General features: G+C 46.3%; 1 protein-coding gene across 2 annotated transcripts in view; it reads right to left on the bottom strand.

Annotated features, from left to right (window-relative positions):
• Positions 1-17,474, bottom strand: part of PIGU (phosphatidylinositol glycan anchor biosynthesis class U) — a 116,853-nt gene that overhangs the window by 3,079 nt on the left and 96,300 nt on the right. For both annotated transcript variants that reach the window (XM_059039068.2, XM_067012185.1), the window contains exon 11: positions 15,138-15,280. In XM_059039068.2, the coding sequence (XP_058895051.1) occupies positions 15,138-15,280 (143 nt within the window). The remainder of the gene's footprint in view (positions 1-15,137; positions 15,281-17,474) is intronic.

The following is a 17,474-nucleotide window of genomic DNA, read 5'->3' as shown; positions in this document are numbered from 1 at the left end:
AACTAAGTGTAATGTGGTACCTGGGACTGGATCCTGGGAGAAAAAGAAGACAATACAGGGAAAACTGGTGAAATCCACATCAAATCTGGAGTTTACTTAGTTGTAACGTACCAGGGTCAGTTTCTTGGTTTTGACAAACATACCATGGTAATATAAGATGTTAAAAATGTGGGAAACTGGGTTGGGGGCATATGAGAACTCTCTGTACTATCTAAAATTATTCCAAAATTTAAAAGTTTATTTTAAAAAGCAATGTACTACTGTTATATGCAACAACATGAATGAGCCTCAAAAATATTTTGCTGAGTGAAAGAAGGCTTCAGGAAATGTAATTAAGATTTGTGTTTTTCCATTAATAAAGGAAACTGAAGATGATGCAAAGAAATGGAAAGATATCCCATGTTCTTGGACTGGAAGAATTAATATTGTTAAAATGGCCATACTACCCAAAGCAATCTACAGATTTAATGTGATCCCTATCAAATTACCCATAACATATTTCACAGAACTAGAACAAATAATCCTAAAATTTATATGGAATCATAAAAGACCCAGAATTGCCAAAGCAATCCTGAGGGAAAAGAACAAAGCAGGAAGCATAACTCTCTCAGACTTCAGATGACACTACAAAGCTACAGTTATCAAAACAGCATGATACTGGCACAAAAAAAAGACATGAATCAATGGAACAGAATAGAGAGCCCAGAAACAAATCCACACACCTATGGTCAATTAATCTTTGACAAAGGATACAAGTATATACAATGGGAAAAAGACAGTCTCTTCAGCAAGGGGTGTTGGGGAAAGTTGGACAGCTGCATGAAATCAAAAGTTAGAACACACCTCACACCACACACAAAAATAAACTCAAAATAGCTTAAAGACTTAAACATAAGACATGACACCATAAAACTCCTAGAAGAGAACATAGGCAAAACATTCTCTGACATAAACTGTACCAATGTTTTCTTAGGTCAGTCTCCCAAGGCAATAAAAATAAAAGCAAAAATAAACAAAGGTACCTAATCAAACTTACAAGCTTTTGCACAGCAAAGGAAACCATAAACAAAAAGAAAAGACAAGCTACAGAATGGGAGAAAATATTTGCAAATGATGTGACCGACAAGGGTTTAATTTCCGAAATATACAAACAGCTCATAGGACTCAACAACAACAACAAAAAAACCCAATTGAAAAATGGGCAGAAGAACTAAATACACATTTCTCCAAAGAAGACATACAGATGGCTAACAGGCACATGAAAAGGTGCTCAACATCGCTAATTATTAGAGAAATGCAAATCAAAACTACAGTGAGGTATCACCTCACACTGGTCAGAATGGCCATCATTAAAAAGTCTACAGAGAAGAAAAAGAAATAAAAGGAATCTAAATCAGAAAAGAAGAAGTAACACTGTCACTGTTTGCAGATGACATGATACTATACATAGAGAATCCTAAAGATGCTACCAGAAAATCACTAGAGCTAATCAATGAATTTGGTAAAGTAGCAGGATACAAAATTAATGCACAGAAATCTCTTGCATTCCTATACACAAACAACGAAAAAGCTGAAAGAGAAATTAAGGAAACACTCCCATTTACCATTGCAAAAAAAAAGAATAAAATACCTAGGAATAAACCTTCCTAAGGAAGCAAAAGACCTGTATGCAGAAAACTATACAACACTGATGAAAGAAGTTAAAGATGATACCGATAGATGGAGAGATATACCATGTTCTTGGATTGGAAGAATCAACATTGTGAAAATGACAATACTACCCAAAGCAATCTATAGATTCAATGCAATCCCTATCAAATCACCAATGGCATTTTTCACAGAACTAGAACAAAAAATTTCACAATTTGTACAGAGACGCAAAAGACCCCAAATAGCCAAAGCAATCTTGAGAGTGAAGTAAGTCAGAAAGAGAAAAACAAATACCGTATGCTAACACATATATATGGAATCTAAAAAAAAAAAAAAAAGGTCATGAAGAACCTAGGGGCAGGACGGGAATAAAGACGCAGACCTACTAGAGAATGGATTTGAGGACATGGGGAGGGGGAAGGGTAAGCTGGGACAAAGTGAGAGAGTGGCATGGACATATATACACGACCAAATGTAAAACAGATAGCTAGTGGGAAGCAGCCACATAGCACAGGGAGATCAGCTCGGTGGTTTGTGACCACTTAGAGGAGTGGGATAGGGAGGGAGATGCAAGAGGGAAGAGATATGGGGATATATGTATATGTATAGCTGATTCACTTTGTTATAAAGCAGAAACTAACACACCATTGTAAAGCAATTATACTCCAATAAAGATGTTAAAAAAAAAAAGAATCCATCTGCCAATGCAGGGGACACTGGTTTGAGCCCTGGTCCAGGAAGACCCCACATGCCGCAGAGCAAATAAACCCATGTGCCACAACTACTGAGCCTGTGCTCTAGAGCCCACAATCCACAGCTACTGAGCCTGAGTGCCACAACTACTGGAGCCCACGTGCCTAGAGTCCATGTTCCGTAACAAGAGAAGCCACCACAATGAGAAGCCTGCGCACTGCAACGAAGAGTAGCCCCCACTCACTGCAACTAGAGAAAGCCTGCACACAGCAACAAAGACCCAACGCAGCCAAAAATAAATAAATAAATTTATTTTTTAAAAAAAAGAGAGAACAGATCTGTTATCAGAACAGTAGATCACTGGAGTTAAGAGCAGTGACTGCCATGTGGGAAGTACTACCAAAAAAATGCTTACTATATCTCTCAAGCTCCTTTGCAATTAGTGATAAGTAGTGGCCAGTGGAGTCTAAGCAGAAATGTCACGTGGCAGCCTCTGGGCAACTTCCTTATGAGATAGCATGTGTGAAGTGTTAGCTGCTCTCCAACCAAATCACTTCTGTTGTACATGTTACCATTTAGACCACTGGAGCCATGCTTTACAAAATGATGAGAAGTAAGGAGCTTGATTTCCTGATACTATGGAACATGATACCAACTTTGGACCACCTACTCAGATATTTATTTGAAGGAGACTTAACATTCTGTTTTGTTTACACCACTGCCTCTTCTTCCATCCTCCACTTTGATTCTTTCAGTCAACCAAACTTAAGTTTGGTTAGGTTTGGTTGACTGAAAGAATAATACATGCAGTTGAATGGTGCCTAGGGAAAACTACATATTTGAATAAGATTCAAATCAAACAGGCAGATTTTAAAATTATTTAATAAACGTTTTTCTAACAAAAATAGAAAGAGACATGTACCACAATGCTCATTGCAGCACTATTTACAATAGCCAGGACATGGACGCAACCTAAGTGTCCATTGACAGATGAATGGAAAAAGAAGATGTGCCACATATATATAATGGAATAGTACTCAGCCATAAAAAGAAACAAAACTGAGTTATTTGTAGTGAGGTGGATGGACCTAGAGTCTGTCATACAGAGTGAAGTAAGTCAGAAAGAGAAAAAAATATCATATGCTAACACACATACATGGAATCTAAAAAAAAAAGGACAGGAATAAAGATGCAGACATAGAGAATGGACTTGAGGACACAGGGAGGGGGAAGGGTAAGCTGGGACAAAGTGAGAGAGTAGCACTGACATATATATACTACCAAATGTAAAATAGAGAGCTAGTGGGAAGCATCTGCATAGCACATGGAGATCAGCTCAGTGCTTTGTGACCACCTAGAGGGGTAGGATAGGGAGGGTGGGGGGAGGCTCAAGAGGGAGGGGATATGAGGATATATGTATACATATAGCTGATTTACTTTGTTATACAGCACAAAACTAACACACAATTGTAAAGCAATTATACTCCAATAAAGATGTTTAAAAAAAAAAGGGGCTTCCCTGGTGGCACATTGGTTGAGAGTCCGCCTGCCAATGCAGGGGACATGGGTTCGTGTCCTGGTCCAGGAAGATCCCACATGCCGCGGAGTGGCTGGGCCCGTGAGCCATGGCCGCTAAGCCTGGGCGTCCGGAGCCTGTGCTCTGCAACGGGAGAGGCCGCAGCAGTGAGAGGCCCACGTACCGCAAAAAAAAAAAAAAAAAAAAAAAAGAAAAAGATACACACTCCCCTATGTTCACAGCAGCACTGTTCACAATAGCCAAGACATGGAAACAACCTAAATGTCCATTGACAGATGAATGGATAAAGAAGATGTGGTATATACACACATATATATGTATATACACACACACACTCACACATGATGGAATACTACTTAGCCATAAAAAAGAACGAAATAATACCCATTTGTAAGTCAGAAAGAGAAAGGCAAATACCATATATCACTTATATGTGGAATCTAAAATATGACACAAATGAACTTATCTACAAAACAGAAACAGACTCACAGACACAGAAAACAGACTTGTAGTTGCCAAGGGAGGGGAGGTGGGGGAGGGATGGATTGGGAGCTTGGGGCTAGCAGAAGCAAACTATTATATATAGAGTGAATCAACAAGGTCCTACTGTATAGCACAGGGAACTATATTCAATATCCTGTGATAAACCATATTGGAAAAGAATATAAAAAAAGAATGTAGGGACTTCCCTGGTGTTCCAGTGGTTAAGACTGTGTTTCCATGGCAGGGGGCATGGGTTTGATCCCTGGTCAGGGAACTAAGATCCCATATGCTGCACAGCAGGCAAAAAAAAAAAAAAAAAGTATATATATATATATATATATATGTAAAACTGAATCACTTTGTTGTAGAGCAGAAATTAAAAGAACTTTGTAAATCAACTATACTTCAATAAAAAAATGAAAAAAATTTGTGTTTTTTCACTGTATACAAATTTCACGTAAGAAAAATGTAAGTAAATATGGAGCTCTGGTTAATGATATACATGCTGAAATATCTGACAGGAAATGTACTGATATATATACTTCACTTTGAAGTACATTACAAAAATAAGATGGATTGAGAAATGGATAATTTGTGATTATCCAAGTATAGTAAAATGTGAATGGTAGAGTCTAAGTCGTAGGTATACAGGTGTTCAAGGTTAAATCTTTCAACTTTGCTCTGTGTGTGAAACTTTTCATAATAAAGTATCAGGGGAGGGTGGCATGGAAGGAAAGAGCCCTGCGTGCTGGCTTGGTCTGTCTGGAACCAAAAGTCACTAGTCCTGAGTAGGTGCCCTGCTCCTGTCCCCAAGGAGAAGGCATCTTGGGGACAGACTGGCCTTGAGGCTTCACTCTCTGTGAGGGAAGACCCTAGCTGTCACAGGCTGGCTGAGACAACCTCTTCTGACCTAGAGGCTTTCCATTTGGGCTGAGGAGAAAGGACTTCCCAGAGGCCCTGGGATTCAGCCAACACAGCATCTGTAGACTCAGCACTACTTTGCCCAGTCTGGGCAGGGAAAGTTGGGAGAGAAGCAGTGGACATAGCATGGGCAAGTTAGTGGCTGTGTGACCCTATGTAAGTCACTTCCCCTTCCCTAAGCAGCATTTTCCTCATCTGTAAAATGAGTGATAAACTCTAGTTTATTACTTACAATGGTGGCTCCCCTAGTCCTTGCTCTGTCACTCTGTGCTTTCAAAGACCTGAAGAGCAGCCCATTCTTTATTTTATTTTTTTAATATTTTAATGGTTTTAATTTGAAAACAAAAGTGAAAAATGTTTTTATGGTATAAAAAAATCTAGTTGTGGGGAGTTCCCTGGTGGCCTAGTGGTTAGAATTTGGTGCTTTTACTGCCAAGGCCCGGGTTCAATCCCTGGTCAGGGAACTGAGATCCTACAAGCCAAGCGGTGAGGCCAAAAAAAAGAAAACAAAAAACCAAAACAACACAAAACAAACCTAGTTGTGGAATTTTCAGTTCATTATATGAAAGTGAGAATTACATGATTTAGGGACTAAATGCTTTCTAGGGTAATTAGTAGTTATAATTCTAATGGTTGGTCTCTGAGAGAAAAGAGAAAAACACCTAGCTCTGATAAATGCTGTCCATTATTATATTTTCTTTTTATTAATAAAAATGCTGATAATACTCAGGCATTAATGTAAGCACTTTACATGTGTTAAAACAGTTAATCCTTGCAATAAATCTTCATAGTAGGTACATTATAATTATCCCATCTTATAGATGAAGAAACAAAGGTTCTTCAAGTAATTTGCCCAAAGTCATACAACCAGCAAGTGTCAGAGGCAGGCTTTGAACCCAGACCATCTGGCATCAGACACCACACGCTTACCCACACTGCTGGACAGCCTCCCTACTCTAGGGATACTTTCGGAGCAGCCCATTCTTTAAAGCTGCCCTCACCAAAAGTGGCTGAGCCCCTTGGCCTCTCTATTGCCATCAGCCACCAGGTTCCACCAATTCCCCTCCTCAGAATTCCAGCTCAGCCCCCTTTTCTCCCCCCAGTACCCTCTCTTGCTCAAAGGCCTCCCTCATCCTCCTGGCCCCTGAGGGATTGTCCCCCCGTCCCCCACACACAGCAGCCTCCAGTGCTCCCCTCTCCCTGTGCCACACCTGCGTGTCCCCGTAGCCCTGAACACAGCCTGGTCCTGCAAACGCTATGTGGCCACACCGTGGTGCCTCTGCCCGTGCCCTGCCCCCAGGCTGGGATGACCCTTCCCGCCAAGGGCTCCTTCTCATCCCTGGAGAGGCAACATCGCCACCTCCCACACCCAGAGTCTCCCCGACTCCACACTCAGTTATGCGACCCCTGGAGTGAAGTCACTTCCCACTGGCCTCCCCACCAAAGGGGGTGGCATCTGCTCCAGCGCTGTGGCCTCAGACCCGGCATGGGGCTGGCGTCTTGGGAGCAGTTTGCTGATCCCCTCCCAGGGCTCAGTCAGACCACATCCTCTCACTGGCAGCCAGGAGGGCTCCAGGCGCCCCTCTGGGCCATGATGAAGATGAAGATTTATTTATTTTTTGACCACACTGCGCGGCTTGCAGGATCTTAGTTCCCCGACTAGGGATCGAGCCCAGACCCTGGCAGTGAAAGCACCACGCCCTAACCACTGGACTGCCAGGGAATTCCCAGTAGATGAAGATTTAATGGGGCAGCTGATAAAAGGGTGGCCAGGGACAGAGAGGGGTAGATCAGAAGTGGAATGAAATGGTCAGAACACGCTCCACTACAGGGTGGGAGTGAGGAGGGATGGAGAAACCAACATCTGAGGATCTGCCCTGGGCCGGGTCCCTTAACGAAAAGCGTACCACTGAATCTTCACAACACCCTGGGGTAGGGCTCATAAGCCCCACTTCGAGATGAGCAAACTCAGAGGTTAGGGTCTTGCCCAGGGTCACCCAGGAGTAAGTGACCACATTTAGGCTGCAGTGCCCATCCTGCCTGTGTGAGGCCCGGAGCCTAGCCCTTCCCTGGACCCCCACGCCCTTCTCAGGGGTCTGTACCCACACTGCCGAGCCCTGCTACGGCCCCATGCTCATGCTTCGTATCCACTCTCTGTCACTTAGCCAAGGAGAGAGAGTTTCTTGAGAAAAGGCGAAACAAGTGTCTGAGACAAGAGAGCTAGCAAGGCTGTTAATGCAGTGTGTCTAGAAACCACAGGGCTCAGGATCGCAGCCACGGCCAACACTGGTCCCTGGGCTGCAGGGCCCTGGAGAAGCAGGTGCTGTCACCCCAGGCATGCCCCGGTTCCCCCCGTCTCTTGCTTGTGTTGGAGATGCTGACACTTGACAGTCAGCCCACGACTGGGAGAACTCACGTGGTTGTCACCACTGGCAATCAGAGTGCTGCATCCTCTGCCCTTGCTGCCTGGGATCTAGGAAACTGGGAGCAAGTGGGGCTGACGGCCGACTTGAGGAGCTGGACGGGGCTTTGGTGTGACCTGCCAACTCAGGCCTGTATGGACATGTGTGGGAGGAGATGGTAGAGAAACAGACCTCCACTCTCTAGCTCTAAAGATGCAAAATAATAGAGAAATCACTAAATCTCAGCCTCAGGGTCTGGAAGGTCACAAAGTAAGATCATAGCTGGCTATGAAGGCAATTATCATCTAGGTGGCAATGTGCAATTCATACAATTTTCCCCACTCACTTCCATACTCCCCACTCACAACCACCCTTCCAGGCTGAGGAAACAGAGGCTACCAGCCCCTCTCACCAGGTTTAAACAGCCTCCTCCCTGTGCTCCAGATTCCAGCTCAAACCCCTGACCTCTCCCCCTCCTGGCAGAGGGAAGTTTTCAGAGCATGAATCTTTACTGTTTTTTTGGCAGCACTGTGCAGCAGGTGGGATCTCCGACCAGGGGCGGAGCCCGTGCCCCCTGCATTGGGAGTGCAGAGTCTTAACTACTGGACCGCCAGGGAGGTCCCAGAGCATGAATCTGATCTCAGGTGTCTTCACTTAAAACTGAAAGCTCAGCCTGGTCCTCAGCACAACAAGGCCCATGCGGCCCTGTGACTCTGACCACTGTTGTCCTGAAATGGTCTCATTCCCTATCAGGTGGCAAGTGCCCATCCTACAGAACTGCCTTCCACAACAGCTCACTCACGGGCTCTCTCACCCCCAGGTCTTACCACCTAGAACCTGGTTTGACCCTACACGTCCCTCAGGACTCCACTTAGAGGCTGCCTCCCCGCCCCACCCCGAAGCTTCCGTAACCACCAGCTCTGAGCTCCCCAGGCCGAGTTTACCCCATTTATAGCACTATCACGCTGCCCTGGCCCTGCCTATTTCCTTTTTTTCTCTCCCACAGATGGTGAGCTCCTTGGAAGCAGGACTGTGTCTCATTCACCCCTAGCAGAGGGCCTAAAAACCTGAATGAACTTTTTGGCCAACCCAATATTTGCAAATGCATAAATTAGGTCCAAGGAGTTATGTGACTCGCCTGAGATCCAATGAGCTGGGCAGGGATGGGGCTGAGAGTCACTGTGGAGTTCGGGCCACTGAAGCCCAGGCCTTCCTGCTGCCTTGACACCCTGTGTTTAGCTCGGGTTTTTCACATCACTCTTGCTGTGGGGGTAGGAGAGGGAGTGGGGAAGGGCCTGGGTGAGACAAGCTTGGGATGCTGAGTGCTAAGCTAAAAGTCTGAGGACGGGAGGGACAAAGGAATGAACTAAGACCTCGACAAAATGCTACCAGCTAAGAAAAGCAAAGCAAACACGCACATCCAGCTGGATGAGGACGAGGGTTCCAGCCTCATAACACCTCATGTCAGGAGGAACAAATCTTCCAGCTAGGGCCATACACAACCCACGGGAATGAACCTAAAATTAGCCCCTGTCTGTCCACAAACGCGGGCTCCACGCCACTGAATCACTAGCGATCTGCCCTACACATCCCCACACACTTCCTCACTGGTCCCTTCCCGAGCGCGACACACCAGCCTAGTGGAGACGTAATTCCAGGAGACAGGACTGCGGTTTCACTTGTGCTGGAGTGAACGAGCAAGTCCTGAGCGGGGCCCAACGTGCCAGAGGGTTGGTGCCCAGACCTCACGGCAGAACAGCCAAAGCAGGGCCAGCCCAGTATCTATGGGTCTGCACCACAAGGACAGGGTCGGGAGTGAGGCGGCAGCAGCTTGTGCAGCGATCCAGGCCCTGCTGGGAAGGGCAGAGGGGAGCCACCAGCGAGTCTGTTTTGGATGCAGACATGAGCAGGAGTGGGGCTCTTGGGGCCTGGATGAGAGGGGAAGGGGATTCTGGCTCTGACTCCCCCAGGAATCCAACAGGAGGACCTGCCACAGACCCAGCTCTGACCAACGCAGAGACTGGACCTGGGAGGCCAGGGTGTGTGTGCAATTTTGTATGAGATCATTGGTTAGAAACTGTGGCTTCTGGTCATTCCTTTCTTCTGGGTGCTGGGGATACAGTTGTGAACAAGACAGGCCTGGGGGCTACCCCAGTGGAACCCACAGTCTACCGAGAGGGCACAAGAAACAGGGTATCAATAAACACACCGCTCCACAGCTGCCTGACTTCCCAGCCTCAGCCGCTTCATTCGCATCTGACATGATAATAGCAGTGCCTCCCTCAGAGGGCTGTTATGAGGATTAAGTCAATTCTTCATCACAATAAGAAAAGGAAAACAGCTTGAAGGGCTGTCCGTAGGTGAGTAGCTACATCAGGTGTGGTGAGTCTACACATGCAGGACTGAAACAGGAAGGAGCTTCCTCTCATGTTCGAACAAGGAGAGATCATGGAGACGTTTCATTAAAAGGAAAAAAAGTCATACTTTCATCATGCTGCCAACAATAAAACACACACACACATAAAACTCCTCCTCCATGAGCAGAGGAGGTCATGTCAACACACAAGGAAAGGTCCAGAAGGCTGGACAAGCACATGATCCAAAAGATTAAAGGGATCACAGGGGCCTGGTCCCTAGTAAGAGTTCTTTAAACATGAGCCACTATTAATTATAAGTTTAGGGAAAGATTTCCTTATGTTACCTGCTTTTAACTTGAATTAGGGTAAGTGGAACATTTTACCTTATTCTTAATAAAGCTAAATTTTAAACATTCCTTTTTGTTTACATCTAATCCTACATGACTATTATCTTTCTGCTGGTCTCTGACCTGCAGAAGAAAAGGGTTAAAAAAAAAAAAAAAAGATGAGGATTGTTCTCCTTCCCTTGGTTTCCAGGTCTGAGTGTTTCCTTAGGAATTTGCTCTGGGTATTTGATGAGCACGTTGCTCAAGCTACTTCCCATGTCAACATGTGTCAACATACAAATCTTCTTACCCCCCTGAGAGGTGGGGTTATCACCTGCAACCCTGAGAGGTTCAATCACTTGCTGAAGGTCACACCGCAGTCAACCAATCCATCTAATCCCTCCTTCTCCTTCTCTCTCTCACGTGTATGTGTGCACATGTACATGTGAGACACACACACCCTATGCATCTATGGATGGTTTACTGTTGTCATTTCCTGGTTACTGATTCTCAGGCACAATTATAATTAGCAAATGATCTGTGCCACAAGCTGAAAAATATTTAATGGCCCCAGAGGAAGGATGGGACCTAAGTCACTGGTTTACCTGCCACTGTCATTAATAATTACTGATGATTTTTTTCTATTATGAAGCATGGAACTGACCGACTCAAACAGAGCAGGACTTAAAATCTCCAGGCCGAGATGTTCTCTACATTCAGCTGCGGACTCAGCAATGATGGGCCTGACTCTGGACGCCTGCTAAAAATCTGTACTCATCTGATTCCCAGGACAGCTCTGATCTGTCTTGTCCAGGGAGGGGAGAATAAGGACCAGGTGACTAAAAGGCACCGCTGCAGCTAGAAGAGCTGAGAAGAGCAGACTGTGGGCCTGAGGACACACTCTGAATGCCATACATCTCACCGGAAGCAATGACTGTAGGTTAGACGGAAGCTGAGCTGGATTGGGCTGTGGATGACATGCAGGGTCTTCACTGGCCAAAGAGACCAGGTTCTGGCAGAAGTGAGAGAAAGTTTGGGGACAGAGCTGCCATCCCTTGACATTAGCCAGTAGGGGTGACCTGGCCCCCATCCTGCCCACCTCCTAGACCCTCTCCCCCTTCCCCTCTCTAAGTCTGGAAGGCCCAGCCCCTATTCCTCACCCCTATGGCTTTCTCTGACCACTCAACAGGGAAGGTGATCTTGTTGCCTCTGGATTCCTCCAGCAGTTACACTCTCCACATTAATCACATGATGTTCTCCCTGGCTCTCTTTGGTTCATTCAATCATTCCACAAATATTTGCTAAACAACTGCTCTGTGCCAAGCACTGATCAGGTGGTTGGGGACCCTGCAATGGGTAGGAGAGGCGGATCTCTGCCTTCATGAAGCTCACAGGCTAGTGGGAGAGGCAGAGAGAGAAGCAGGTAAATAATGTGGAGTTGCAAATTGGGTAAGTGCTGTGAAGGAAACAAATAGGAGGCAAAGAAAGAGACCGTGGGGTGGGGAAACCCCAAAGAAGGTCTCTCTGGGGAGGTGACATTTAACTAAAGTTCTAAATGTTTATTTGCACTCTGTGGCTCCCAACAGGCCGGAGGGCTGGGATAGTATAACCCTCATGATGAGGGGTGCTCTTCTAGCTCAGTTAATGCTCTAGGATGAGGATATGACTCCAGTGACTGCCTTGGTGAGTAAGTGCCCCTCTCTGATATACCCCTTTAGTGATCTGGCAGCAGCAGCAACAAAGCCCAAAGCCAGCAGTCCCAGAAAGCATTTGACCCAACAGAACTGTCTCTGGCTCAGAGCACAAAGCAGGACCCGAGCAGGCCAATGTCACAGGTGTGCTGGATGTCTGAACTAACTGTCAGTTTATAGGCACCTGGCCCACTGCTGGGAGGTCTGAAGGCTGGTATGACCTGTCTGAAGGGCAACTTGGCAAAATCTGCCAAAACATACAATGCTTATGCCCTCTGACCCAGCAAATCCCACCACTTGGAATCTATCTGAGAAAATACTGGCATGTGTATACAAGAGTATGTGGAGGGATATGCAGGGCTCTTCCATTTATAATAGTGAAATCACCAGAAGCAACTTCAATGTCTATCAGTAGTGGCCTACCCAGTCATAAAAATCACAGGACATCCTACCACAGGAGGGATATCACAGAGCTGTTAAAAAAAATGATCTCGGGGGCTTCCCTGGTGGCGCAGTGGTTGAGAATCCGCCTGCCGATGCAGGGGACACGGGTTCGTGCCCCGGTCTGGGAAGATCCCACATGCCGCGGAGCGGCTGGGCCCGTGAGCCATGGCCGCTGAGCCTGAGCGTCCGGAGCCTGTGCTCCACAACGGGAGAGGCCACAACAGTGAGGCCCGCATACCACAAAAAAAAAAAAAAAAAAAAAAAAAAAAAAAAAAAAAAAAAAAAAAAAAAAAAAAAAAATAAAAATGATCTCGGGCTTCCCTGGTGGCGCAGTGGTTGAGAATCCGCCTGCCGATGCAGGAGACACGGGTTCGTGCCCTGGTCCGGGAAGATCCCACATGCCGCGGAGCGACTAAGCCCGTGAGCCATGGCCGCTGGGCCTGTGCATCCGGAGCCTGCGCTCCGCAACGGGAGAGGCCACAACAGTGAGAGGCCCGCATACCACAAAAAAAAAAAAAAAAAAAATGATCTCAAGGTGAGATCATTAAGTGAAAAACAGCAAGTCAAAGAACAGTACTTAACAGTGGGATGTCTTTGTGTTCACTTATGGACTCAGCTGTCTGTAAACGCACAGAGGAAGTCTGCAAAGACACAGACCAAACTGATTCTAACGATCACATCTGCCCTAGGGTGGAAAGAGATGGCACCCAGACGAATCTTTACTTTTCATTCCATATGCTTCTATTTTGTTTGACTTCTTTTCCCTGGCAATAATGAATTCATGTGTTATTTGTATGATTAAAAATACATTTTAAAGAGATTTTTGAAAAAGATAAAGGACAATGCCAAGAGATCAACCTGGTTTTTCTCTACAGCTCAGCCACTAAAACCCTCCATCTACTTGGCCTTGGTCCCCACCCCCAGCCCCATCCCCCTTTTTCCAACAATTCAGTTTCTCCTGCCTTTTTTTTTCTCCTGCCTTTGATGGCACCTGACAACTTGCAAACATCTCCCATGCCAACTTCAGAAAGCCTTTTCTCATAAAGGCAGCCCTAGGGAAAAAAAGCTGTTATCTGGCAAGTTCCATGGATACTTCATAATCACTGCAACTTGTATTCCTGACCCACACTCAACACTCATGATCTGACAGCAAGCTGTGGACTATTTCAGTAGAGCTCGCCAAGCTCCCCAGAGGCCCAGGGCAGGCCCAATGCCCTCACATGCCAGTCATCACTTTCAAAGGAAAAGTAAGGGGATTTCAGCAAGACAGAAGAGCCAGAACAACCTTTTGGATTTATTCAAGGTACTAAATTGCATCCTGCAGATTTCTGTTTGCGTGGACACAGGTAGGAGGGGCTGAGCATCCGCCATCAGTAACCTGTGTGTTTGACAGCAGAACAGATCCCCTGGCCTGGTCCTATCCAGGCTACAGGGCCCTCCTCCATCTCTCCTTCTGCTGTACACAAACCAAGATAAATAGCTAGACTGGACATTAGTTGTCCAGAAATGTCCATGCAGGAAATACCAGACCCATCAGTCATTGCAAGAGCCCTAACTCCCTTCTTCTTTCCCAGCAGCTAACCTTGGAGGCAAGAACCTCCCTAGGGATTATTCACTGGCATCACTGGTCTTTCACGCGAGCCTTGCTTCCCATCCCATCCATTATGCACAGGAAATGCCAGGCTGTGCCAATGACAATTGAAATGGTAAACGGTACAAGTGATTCTCATAAGACCTTGACTCGACAATTAAGACAGAGCTGACATGAGGGAACGCAGCACAGTGGATGAGGGGACTTCAGAGAAGTTTGCTAAACCACCTGCAACAGAATCTCTGGAGAGCTTGTTAAAAATACAAATTCCAATCATTGTGTCTGGGAGCAGGAGCAGGATCAGGGAATCTGCTTTTTTTGTTGTTGTTAACAATCAAAGCCATGTAATTATGACAGTCGTAACATAAGCACAGGATTTAAAACATATTAACAGAGAATCTGCATTTTTTAACAAGCTACCCCCAGTGATTCTGATGCTGAGAACAACTGTTCTATGGCACCAAGGGAGAGGCTCTCCCTGGACCAGAGGAAGGTCAGAGGTCCTTGCTGGTACTTCTCATTCTGGGACCCGCTCAGCCTCCTCTCCTGCTACTCCCAGCTGCACAGTTTCTGCTCCAGACGTGCCCAGCAGCTGGACCAAACTATTCCCACCTCTCTGCCTCTGCCCTGAAGTCTGGAAAGTCTCCCCTCTCCTTTGCCTGTCCTCCCCCAGCCCTCGCACGCTGCAGTCACTCCAGGGGCCGCGCGGCCCAGGCGATTACAGAAAGAGGGCGGCCTCAGGAACTGAGCCTTCTTCTGAACTTGGATCTTGCCTCCTCCAATGACCTTGGGCAATCGACCACCTCTGTGAGCCTTGGTTCCCATGTGTAAAATACGGATAACACTGTCTCACAGGCTTGCTGTGAGAATTCAATGCAACAAATGTTAGCCAAATTCAGCTTCCCCTGCTGCTCTTACTGCCCTACCTTCGCTATGGGACCTCATTCTCGTCCAAAACCCTATTTGGCAGAACCCAGGGCCCAGGTCGAATGTCTGAGGCTACAAAATGAATCCCTGTCCCTGCGCTGCCCTTGACTCTTACCTGCCCAACGTTGAAGGTCAGTGTGATGGCATAAAAGAAATTGGAGTTGGCACTTCCTGCATAAATCCAGAGGTGCCACAGGACAGGGAAGAGCAGGGAGCAGACGATGATGATGCAGGTGAGGACAAATATGTTTCGCAGGACTGCAAAGACAGATGACGGTCAGTTAGCCCAGGGCTGACTCTCGCTGGGGCTCTTTCCTTGCAGTGACGGCCCTGCAGGACAGAGTGGCCCACGAAAAGCTTGGTGTAGCTCAAAGGCAAAACCCCCTGCCATCCCCTCCCCAACACACACAAACTCAGAGGCACCAGGGCGCCAAGACGCAGACCTCAGACCCTTGGCAATGGTTCCTCACACCCAAAGCTGGCGAGAGGTCCTAGATTTGGACTCTACCTCCCACTGTGGGCTCGGCTGGCTACAGTCGGCAACGCTGTGAGTGCCTCTGGGCACTGCAAGGAGGCACTTCAGCAGGACACTGCCCTCTAACCCCCAATCCTGGGGTGTCCAAGAGTAACTCCTTTCCTGTCCCCAAGCAGGGTGCTATCTGACCAGTGAATCATGGATGGAAATGGCAGCATGAACCTCTCAGTATCTCTAGGGTGCCACAGCCCTGGGTCTTAGGAATATATTTTCCATTCTCCTCAATTCATGTCTTAAGTCTCCTGCCTTGCTCTTCAAATGACCCTCACTCTTCCTTAGATGATTTAAGTCTCTTTTTGACACCCTCCCTCTCTAACCTCACCCCCTACCCCCGGAAGGAATGCGGAATCCCACCAGGGAGAAAGCTCCCCCTAAAGCTCCAGGGAGGACCTGCTACACAGGGTGGTCTGCGGGCAGGCGGGCTGAGTTCCGCTGGGGGGAAGGTAGCCTAATAGTGGGGCACAGCCTCGGCCTCAGAGAGACTTTGGTGAAAATTCCTGCTCTGCCACCAAGTTTCTCAGAGTCTCAGCTTCCCCATCTCTAAAACAGGGCTAAAATGCCTACTTCATGGGAGTGTTCCATGAATTAAACAAGTTGTGTGGAAAAGCTGGCACAGATGTATTACTGTGTTTTCCATTGCTATGGTAACAAATTACCACAAACTTACAGGCTTAAACAATATAATTTATTATCTTACATTTTGGGAGGTCAGAAGTCCACAGGCTCTGGTGGCTCTAGGGGAGAATCCATTCGCTTGCTGCCTGCATTCTTGGCTCATGACCCCTTCCATCTTCAACCAGCAATGTTGGATTAAGTCCTTCTCACACTGTATCACTGTGGCCTCCTCTTTTGCCTCCCTCTTCCATTTTTTTTTTTTTTTTGGACTTTAGTTTTTAGAGAAGTTTTAGGTTCACAGCGAAACTGAGCAGAAGGTAAAAATTTCCCATCTACCCCCTGCCTCTACCTCTTCCACTCTTAAAGGCCCTTGTGATTACACTGGGCCCACCTGGATAACCCAGGATAATCTCCCCATCTGAAGGCCCTTTTGTCATGTAAGGTGATATAGTCACAGGTTCTGGGGATTATGAGATGGACATCTTTGTGAGGGGCAAGGAGGGGACATTATTCTGCCTATCACACGGTACTTTTTTTTTTTCCTTTTAATTCACTAGGGGATATCTGACAATAGGATTATATAATATTATTGTTTCTTTACACTTTATTATATTTTTAAATAAAATAATAAATATTATTTAAAATTAATTAATTAAAATAATATCTTTTAAAAACATTACCACTTAAAAAAAAAAATCTTAGGTCTGGTTCCCGGCAGGCACTTAGTGAATAAAAGTTCCTTTCCCCTCTCTGATCCTGACCTTCAGGAAATCCCTTCTCCCAAGTCAGAGTTTTGGGATAGTTAAGAGATGGGGAAACCCCCGAACCTTAAGGCCTCTTGTCTCAGTTGTACAATGACTTGGTTGAAATGCTATACTTGGGGTTCATGCATTGGAAAGGGGACTGGATTACAGATAAGGTTCTCAATTCTGGTTGTAAAATGAACTAACCTGGGGAGCCTCACCCAGACTAAGTAAATCAGAGTCTATAGGGGTGGGGCCCAGGCATCCATATTGTTTTTTTAATTTTTTAATTTATTTTTGGTTGCCTTGGGTCTTTGTTGCTGAGTGCGGGCTTTCTCCAGTTGCGGCGAGCAGGGGGTCCTCTTTGTTGCGGTGCACGAGCTTCTCACTGCAGCGGCTTCTTCTCTTGTTGCAGAGCACAGGCTCTAGGCTCGTGGGCTTTAGTAGTTATGGCACGTGGGTTCAGTAGTTGTGGTGCATGGGTTTAGCTGCTCCGCAGCATGTGGGATCTTCCCGGACCAGGGATCGAACCCATGTACCCTGCAATGGCAGGCAGATT

This window comes from Kogia breviceps, chromosome 14, assembly GCF_026419965.1.
Source record: "Kogia breviceps isolate mKogBre1 chromosome 14, mKogBre1 haplotype 1, whole genome shotgun sequence".
NCBI lineage: Eukaryota > Metazoa > Chordata > Mammalia > Artiodactyla > Physeteridae > Kogia > Kogia breviceps.
Note: the sequence above shows the minus strand (reverse complement) of the source record. Positions and strands in the feature narration are given on the sequence as shown.